The sequence below is a fragment of the Ochotona princeps genome, chromosome 31 (assembly GCF_030435755.1).
Source record: "Ochotona princeps isolate mOchPri1 chromosome 31, mOchPri1.hap1, whole genome shotgun sequence".
Classification (NCBI taxonomy): Eukaryota; Metazoa; Chordata; class Mammalia; order Lagomorpha; family Ochotonidae; genus Ochotona; species Ochotona princeps.
Window position 1 is genome coordinate 3,218,135 of NC_080862.1, and position 9,639 is coordinate 3,227,773.

At 49.5% G+C, this 9,639-nt stretch overlaps 1 protein-coding gene across 1 annotated transcript; it reads right to left on the minus strand.

The window, feature by feature from the left end:
- Positions 1-231: 231 nt before the first annotated feature.
- Positions 232-5,288, minus strand: C31H9orf40 (chromosome 31 C9orf40 homolog). The gene is made up of 2 exons (XM_058657345.1): positions 4,648-5,288; positions 232-930 (listed from the first exon to the last, which is right to left on the minus strand). Exons 1-2 carry the CDS (start codon positions 5,035-5,037, stop codon positions 772-774), a joined length of 549 nt encoding a protein of 182 aa, XP_058513328.1. The 5' UTR covers positions 5,038-5,288; the 3' UTR covers positions 232-771.
- Positions 5,289-9,639: the final 4,351 nt, after the last annotated feature.

Genomic DNA, 9,639 nt, shown 5'->3' on the forward strand with positions numbered 1-9,639 from the left:
CCACCCTCCACTGCTTTCCCAGGCACAGGAGCAAGGAGCTGGACCAGAGGCAGGGCAGCCAGAACTCAAACCAGCTTGCATGCAGGATGCCAGCTTCCGGGGCAATAGCTTCACCATCTGGGTCCTAATGTCTGCCGCCTGGCCATGACTGCTGAGAACTCCAGCTTAAAAGTAATAAAAACCATGTCCTCATAGTAATTCAAAATCGAGAAACAGACCACATAACATTTGTTTCCTATTACATGGATCAAGGCAGGTGGGCCAGACACTGGTTCATTTCTCATTGCTCTGTATCCATTTTTTTGATTGCCGATAGAATTTTACAAATATGCTATTCAAAGTGAAATTCTAACTACTTTACATTAGAAAGTTCTTAGAATAGTTTTCTGAAAGAATCTCCCACTTTGTTTGCATAGATGTCCGAGTCAGCTATTTTGTTCAACTAAGAAGAGTCAATAAAATGCATTAAAGTACTTTATTAATAAGTTATAAAACAATTCAATATTTGAATGCTTCCTGCATATATTGCTAAAACTGCCAGATTTCTTTATATAAGATCAACAGCTTCAGAATCCAAACAAACTCTTCTTGTAACAATACACATAAGACAGCATGTTGTCTGACAAATCCACGTCGGGAAGCTCAGTAGTAACTGCAAGCATTTATCTTCAAAACAACTTCTCATTTTTCAAGTTCGGAAATACCATATCGAGCATGGAAAAAAATGTCCTTAAGAACATATGAATTCCCCAGTTGCGTTCCGCTCCCGTGTCAGGACTCCATGTCGACCTCGGCCGCGCCGTCCCTGTCCTGGCCAGCCGCTTCCACCAGGCGAGCCTCACTCGCGTCCGCGATGTCTGCCAGCTCCACAGGTGGCAGAGGAGTCCTCCAGTACTGGAAGGTATTATACTGCCAAAAGTCCTCACTGTGCTTTGGGAGAAAAGAGACACACAAAGGCTTAGGACTATTCAAGGAACAAGTTTCATTGTTTTTTAAAAAAATGTACATTTTTAAGTCTTAGCAAGAAGCACTAGCAGGGATGTGAGGGTGACGTGACACACTCGTGGCAGGGACGTACATCAGCACATCATGGAGATGTACTCAGTAAGGAAACCATTGTTTCCAGAGAGATCTTCTCCATCAGGTTGATTGCAGGTCTGTTCACGAGAGCCAAGATATGGAATAAATCAAGGTGTTCGTTATCAGATAAGCAGGCAAATATGAGCTGTACACAGAATAGAATATTATTCAGCCATACAACCTGCCGGCAGATGGAAGGAGCCACAGGACATCACATTCATGAATTAAGCAGATACACAAATACTGTATGTTTGCCCTCACAGGTGCAAGATTAGGGAAAAAAATCCCTCATCTAAGCACAGAAAGCTGGGGTTGCTCGAAAGGCAGCAGTTTCTTTCAAGTCTCCCACACGAGTACAAGGGCACATTGTGGGTCCTCTGCCACCGCTCTCCTCAGACACAGTACCGGGAGCTGGATCAGACATGGAGCAGCCAGGCCTCCAGGGCAAGTGCCGGCACTGCAGGCGGGGACAGAACCATTACACCACATTATACCACATTATACCACAATGCCAGCCCTTGCAGTCTCATTCCTTTGTATTTTCCTTTGTTTTTTAAAAAGATTTACTTTTATTGGAAAGGCAGATATACAGAGAGGAGAGACAGGAAGATCTTCCGTCCAATGATTCACTCCCCAAGTGGTCGCAACAGCTGAGCTGAGCTGAGCTGATCCAAAGCCAGGAACCCAGATCCTCTTCTGTGTCTCCCAAGCAGGTACAGGGTCCCAAGGCTTTGGGGATTCCTCAACCACTCTCCCAGGCCACAGGCATGGCTGCTGGGATTAGAACCGGCGCCCATATGGGATCCCGGCACGTTCAAGGCGAGGACTTTAGTCACTAGGCTATTGCACCAGGTCCATTCATTTGTATTTTCAACCATTACAGTTTTAATTTTGCCGAAAAGTACTTTATCAATCAAACCTATGAATTCTTCATGTTTATAAGTGTACAGATGTATCTCTTAAGCTTAGAAGAATTATAAGTAAGAACACCTCCACAACTTTCTCCCATTTTTCACAAATAGAAAATGTCTGCAAAATCTTAAAACACTTTACCCTTTTCAACAAAAACTTGTTTTAAAAACAGAAGCAGGCATGCGGTTAAGACACCTCCTGGTCTGGGCAGAGCAGATAACACTGGGGCTGCAGTAGGAGCATCCCATATGGGTCCTGGCTCATGTCCCAGCTACTGCAGATAACACTGGGGCTGCAGTAGGAGCATCCCACACGGGTCCTGGCTCATGTCCCAGCTTCCTGCCAATGCGCCTGGGCAGACTCCTTGGGCCCTGCACTCCCATGGGAGACCCAGAAGCTTTGGATCTCAGCTTTGATCTGGAATAGTCCCAGCTGCTGCAGCAAAGCAAAGATGACAGGGCCCTCTTGCTCTGACTTCCTTCTTAAGTAAACAAATCTTACACACACCAAGGCAAAACCCTTCTGGGTCTGTCTGTACCCCATGATGGGGCATGGTGGGGTGCCTGGTGCCAGCGCACACCCTGGGAGCAGCGGGTGCTGGCTCAAGCCCTTGGCCCTCTGCCACCCACGGGGGCCCGGCTGGACGTCCGGGCTGCTGATTTCAGCACAGCCCAACCCTGACTACTGCAGGTATCTGGAGAGTGAACCAGTAGATACAAAATGTGCTTCATTTAGAACAAAAATTTAAGGCATATTTAAAAATAAACCCTTTTATGACTTCTGCAGATTTTTCCTGAAGTTTCGGCTTTCTAAAAAGCATTAGGATATAAGCACAGTAAATGATGATATAAGCTCACAAAGAGTACAAAAATTAGCACAGAACTGCAAAAGCATCCCCAAACACACTATATAAAGGAAACAGCATAGGCATTGCAGTCTTCCAAGGACACAATTATGAACACTGACACTATTCCAGACGCCTGGACTGTTCTATCATATTGCATTCCTTAAGTTCATACTTGCCACAGCAGCACTATCCAACAGAAAATGTACAGGATCCACATAATTTCAATTTTTGTAGTGGGCATTGTGGTGCATGGGTTAAGCAACTGGCCGCCACACTGGAACCCAGCAGTGTGGGTTTGCGTGCCAGCTGCACTGCATCAGACCCGGCTCCCTGCGGCTCCCTGCCAAGGTGGCATCCTCCAGAGCCATGCCAGCTTGCTGGCATGCCCCCTGCTCCACTCCCAATGTCTGGGCCCTAGCCCGCGAGACTCCGATGAACCTCCTGGCTTTCACCTGGCCCAATTCCAGCCATTGCAGCTAGCTGGGATCAATCCGACTTTAAATGAACAAATCCTTAGGGAAAGAACGATTAAGAACCCCTGAAGCCTTTCCCTGCAGCAGGACTGAGGAAAAGCCCACCACCTCCAGCTCTTGCTGCGGGCAAACAGGTGCCAGCGCGCTCAATAACTCTCCCTTATCCTTTCTTTCCCTTTTTCCCTACCGGGCATCTCTGGCACACTACTTGGCACCAACACTGGTCTCAGGAGGGAAAGTCTCACACTACATATTCTGTCACAAGGACTATTCCAACGACGCAGTACTTCCCTCCAGAGCCAACAGGAGTGGACGCCTCTCATCTGGCTCAAAATTCATTGTGGACATCTTAGCACCAATTTAAAAAGAGTCAAAAAATCTCCATTTTATGCGTTCACTTTCTGCAGAGGTGGGCAGCTGAAGGCAGCCGGGGAGCTGTGCGCACTACACTCAGCTGCCCCGATTGCAAAGCTCCCTCGGAGCGGCGGTCCGTCACACAACAGCGAAAGGCGCAGGCTGCGGTCCAGACCAAACCTTCCCAATTCCACAACATGACTTGCCAATATAATGAATTTTTCTACTAGCCATGGTTAAAAAAAATAACGAAAGGTTTTATTCAGTCCAACACATCTAAATTATTTCACCTGTAGGCAATATAAGAAATTCCAACTTATTTTTCCTTTTTACTAACTCGAAGTAGTTCATACTCAGAGGCTCAACAGGCTAATCCTCAGCCTTTAAGTGCCAGCAGCCCACAGGGGCGCTGGTTCTAGCCCTGGCTGCTCTACTTCCCATCCAGGATCCTGTGTGTATCCTGGGAAAGCAGTCGAGGACTCCAACAGCAAAGGCCCCATCACGTCCTCTACATCCATTTCCCAAGGAGTGTGGCTCCCCACGAGAGCTCAAACTTAAGTTCCAAACGTGGGCCTTTTTTAAAGGAGATTCAACATCACGCATAATGCTGTCATCCCCCAAATTCGGCCGTCCAACCTGTCACACGCTCATGGCACGTCCCAATAACTGTGCGTCCCATCCCCAACCCCTGCCCCTCGCCCGTCACCCGTGCCCAGCTCCAGCCCTTCGCCCGACACCTGACCCCAGCCCCACACCCGACCCCAGTCCCTTGCCCCCGACACCCGTGCTCAGCCCCACACCCATCCCTGGCCTGACACTGGTCCCCAGCCCCTGCCCCCCAATACCCGTCCCCAGCCCCTACCCTCGCCCCGACACCCGTCCCCAGCCCCTCACCCCCGTCCCCTTAGCCCCGACACCTGTCCCCAGCCCCTCACCCCCAGCCCCAGCCCCTCGCCCCCGAGACCCGTCCCCAGCCCCTACCTGGAGCGCCGCGGCTCCCCAGGCTCCGCGAGGGGACCCAGCGCGGCCCGCCCCGTCGTCGCCGCCGCCGCCCCGAAGGGGCCGGGCAGGGCAGGGCTCCTCCTCCGGGGCCGGCCGCAGCGGCGACGGCTCGCCGGGCTCCAGGCTCCGGTCCTCAGGCTCCTCCTCGCCGTCGCCCGGGCCGCTGCCGTCCCCGCTGTCGCGGCGCTTGCTGGGAGAGGCCGAAGGGTCTGCCATGGCTCCCGCGTCGATCCTGCGCTTTCGGGACAACTCGGGATGCGACGGGAGCCAGAGCGGCGGCGGCACCTCCTCCGGGTCCGACAGGTCGTAGAAGGGCCGCTTCCACGGCACGTGGAAGGCCAGCGGCTCGGCCGCACGCCGCTTGGCCATGGGCCCGGCGCGGGGAGGCCGAGCGGCGCGACGCCGCGCGGGGAGGGCTGGGCCAAGGGCGGCTGAGGAGGCCGCGGGCAGGTGGCGCGGGCCGGGCGGGCAGCAGGACGGCCGGGGCCGGCGTGAGCGGCCCGCGCTGCCGCTGAGGGGCGGCCCGGACCTTGACTGGAAAGCTACCGCGAAGCGGCGGAGATTCGAACCTGCGCACGGAGCTGCGCGCGCGCACTCGCGCCGGCCCAGCCGAGCCGCTGATTGGCCGGGGCTTGCGAAGCGCGTCCCCGAAGGCTCCCTCGGCCGGAAGAGGCGGGAAGCCGGCGGCGGGCTGCTGTGAGGCGGCGGGGGGCGGGGCGGCCTCCAGGGCTCGCCGAGTGTGGCGGTTCTGGAGTGTTCCGGGGGTCGGGGGAAGCCCCCTGAAGTCAGCGAGCGACCACGGGGGTTGTGCGGAAGAACAGGGACCGGGATTAAACACAGGCCTCTCTGACATATTGACGCTAAGAAGCTTTTCATTCCCAGCGAACAGCGGGGTTTGGGAGACTGAAGGAAGTAGCCTGAGGACACACACAAATCTTAGTTTGGTGGCGGCTGCTGTGGAAAGTGCAGGCATTCCTCGAGGGCTTTCTGAGGAAAAACTACTTTGCAAGACAGCATGCACCGCCAGCCAGACTCGCTGGGGAGTTTGGGCAAGAAGCAAGTATGGGACAGAGGCTCCCCTCTTTCACCAGCTGGGGACCCCAAAACTCCATGGCTCCTGAAGTATGTGGGAAACGCCAGCTCCAGGCCTGCCCTGTAGGGCTGACGGCGATGCCCCTCAGCAGCGCCGCGGCTGCGCAGACAGGTGCAGGCAACCACGGACTGGCCCGTGTTCTGCGAGCTTCATAAAGATGCTAACCAAATAGAAAGTGGAAGAAAGTGGGACTTGTTCAAGTGCTCGGGAGGGAAAAAAAGCTATGGTCTTCTGGGAAAAAACAAATGGCTGCAAGCAACTTTTCTTGGAGCTGGTAGGTACTACATAAATATTAATAACCTTTTGCATTTACACTGCGAGGAGCTTGGAAAAGGGTAGCTCGATTAGTTCATTTGTAGACACCCCCGGAATTTGTGGCTTTTTACGGTAGTAAAATATTCTCTTTTCTGTTGGTTCCGTTCTGCTGTGTGAAGGAACCTACTCGTCTCAGGATTCGCCCTTCCTCAACCTGGGACCTGGAGACTCCCACAAAGTGGCCGTGCGCACACTTGGATGGTGTGGTTTAGCTAATGCTTCATTCGTGTTTGTTTTGACACAGCATCTCCTCCCCGTCCCCGCACCCATCAAATTGTAAAATTTGCCGAATAAGTGGGAGGCATTCTCTGGCTTCAGGTACCCACAAAGGGGTCAGCTTCCCTCTGGAAGCATAAAATAGAAAATTCCAGAAAGAACTAATGGGTAACCATTATGGGTGGTGGGATGAAGCGTCACGCCTTCTTGTTGCATGCCTTGCAGAACGGGGGTCAGCCCTGCGTAGTGCGTGCTGGGCAGGCCACGTACCTACCACCTAGGGAACAGTTGCCCTGCTCCGCTGGGCTGGCGACTGGACACAGGGTTCAGTGCTGCATCATTTCAGGTGCCCAGGTAGTGTGCCAATGCCAAGTGAATGTTCCTCATCCCAGGACACTGTCCCTCGGTGCCTCTGCCACTGGCGGGCGACTCCCTCCCTCACAGTCATTGTGTTTGGAATGTAGACATCCTTTGTCCGTCCTTTATTGTTTTCCCATCGGTGGAGGTGAGAGGACTATAGAAAGTTGGTGGGGGGAAGTGGGATTTAAACATAAACGTTATTTGTCAACGTGAATTCCATCAGGATGGAAGCCCTTTGGTAAGTGATGGTAGCAGCCGTGTAGTCGAGCCCTGAATTGCGTGCCCCGGAAGTGAACTGTCTCAGAGCAGTGCTGTTTACTGTCACAAAAGGGTCCCTTCCCTCTAAGTTTTCAGCCACAAGGGGCATATGGGATAAGGGAGGAGGTATTGAGCTTCTCAACAAAGCCCATCAGTTGCTTCCACACCCTTGTTTGGAACTCTTTGTTTTGAACATCCCACCAAGTGTTCTCATTCACATGCTGACCACTCAGCTGTTCTCATACGAATGTTGGCAGCTACTTATTTGCCGGACCTTTTATGTCCCTGCATTTTGTCCTCTGTGTGCTGCTGCCAGATTCACACATCTCTCCTGTGTGCGTCGGATGTGGTCAACAGGCCAGTGCTGGACTCCCAATCTGACCATCCTCTAAAACTGCAGCTCGGTCCACGCTCACCCTCTCGATTCTACTGGCCCTTCTCGCTTTTTCCAGAATATTATCACCCTCTGATCTGTTAGGGTCCTCACTCCTTGAGGAAGGGGGTTCTTGTCCTTCGTGGTTTTGGTTGTTCACAATATAATCAAGGACCTAGAACAGTGCTGGCCTGTACTGTTTGCCTCGGTCATTAGTTGAGTGACTGACCTCGTAACTGCTGTTTCCCACGTGTCCCATACTCTGCTTCCTGTGTCTTGTGTGTCCATCCTTCATCCAGGGACTCATGCCAGAGAAATAACGGAATCCCTTCACAAGCTTGTATTAACGAATGAATTTATGCTCTGAATAAATATGCTGTGTATCTGCTATGGACCAGACAAAAATCTAGATGCAGGGATTACAGGAATAAAGCAAACAGGCTTGTACTGTACCTCCTCTAGTGAGGCTAATATTAGAGACGGGAAAATGAGTGCTTCTACGAGGTGTTGAGGAATAATAAAAGCAAAGCTGGATGAGGGGAACAGGAACGGTGACTAGCAAATAGTCAGAAAGGGTCTGCACTGTAGTATAGTATGGTAAGCCTCCACCTGAGCTGGTGGCATCTCAGAAGAGTGCCCATTTGAGTTCCAGCTGCTCTTCTTCCAGTCTGGCTCCCTGTCAATGAACCTAGAAAAGCAGCGAAAAAATGACCTAGGTCCTTGGGCCTTGAAACCACGAGGGAGATCTGGAAGAAGTTCCAGGCGCCTGACTTCAGATCAGCACAGCTCTGGCCATTGTGCCCATTTGGAGAGTGAACGAGCAGACAGAGGAGCTCTGTCTCTCTCTCTCCCTGTAACTCTATCTTTTCAATTAAAATAAATCTTAGAAAAAAAAAAAGAAGAAGAAATGTCAAGAAGGACCTTTCTGCGGATTAGTACTTGTTCCATTGGTAGATGCCAACCTCATTACAGTACACACCAGTGAAATAAAGTGCAGGTAGTGTACAGGTTAGTGTATTCAAAGGAAATCCGCTTCAGTCACTCTCCAGAAGGATCAAGACACAGGCCAGCCCAAGTTTGCAAAGTGTGTGTGCTCCATCAGCTACAACTCCCACATTTAGTTATCATCAACTTAGACGGAAACAAAGAAGCAAATATAGTTTCATAGCAATCAGCAAACTTTAATATTCAAGAAAAATTAAGTCCATCAACACATTAAAAATATAGGAAATTTCATGCAGACATGAAGCTTCCAATTCAGCCTTTGTGGCAGCTTTGAGAATGCGTGACGCATCAACGCGGGACACTTTACACTCCCAGACTTCATAATTGTTAGACTGTGATTTTACAGCATCTCTTTATGTTGTATATATACACCATCTTATATACCATCTGGCTCACTTGATTACCGTACTCTATATCTGCACTACTTCAGAATAAAGAATTAAAAAAAAAAGAAAAAGCAAGCTCAATAACCTATTTCCTCCCATTTTATGAAGATGGAGACCTTTGTGTGTAAAACTAATTTAAGGGGAAAAAACTTTTAAGGCTCACATTTTAGTAGTTAGCATTAAACATAAGACATAAAAATTAAATCCTCCAGTGACATTTCTAATACTGAATCTACATTTTCAAGTTCAGAATATATTAATGGCAAAAGCTATAAGAAAGAAAAAATATTTAAATTTAAGTAGAACATTAAAATATTCATGATGTCAGAAAATAAAAGCAAACCAATTAAAGGGTTTCAGAATTAACTGAATATACCTGATTTAGAAATGTAAGTAACATTTTTAAAGGATATCACCTGGTAGCAAAAAATTTTAATTTATCAAACTAACCCACCAGTGTCAACCTGTTTTTGCCTGTGTGAGAAAAATTATCATCTGTTTTGATAAACATTGTAAAAAAGTAAATACTAGACAATGACTAAACAGTACTTCTAAACTAACCAAAGCCAGCATGCAAGCCTTCTCATTCAATGGATGCTTTTCAAAACTTTGCTCCTTTTAAGATTATAGGGAAAAGTTTTTTTTTTATTTCCCCTTGTAGTTAATTTCAAATTAATTGATATGGGTAAAGGGAATTCGCATCAAACGAACACCTGCCAAGTACTGAGGCACACAGAGTAAGAAATTGTTTTTAAAAAATTTAGGTTACAGTCTTGCCTAATTTCACAAGTCAGAGCTACTCCAAGCATCCCTCCTGCACATGGTGGGAGGAGCAACCACAAAGCCGCACTAACTGTAGGCCAGTGAATATGTCACCTCCAACAGCAACTGCCTCACCTAAGTGACAACAAAGGTCTAGAGACTCACCAATCAGTGTCCCTATTAAAACATGACATTTATGCTAC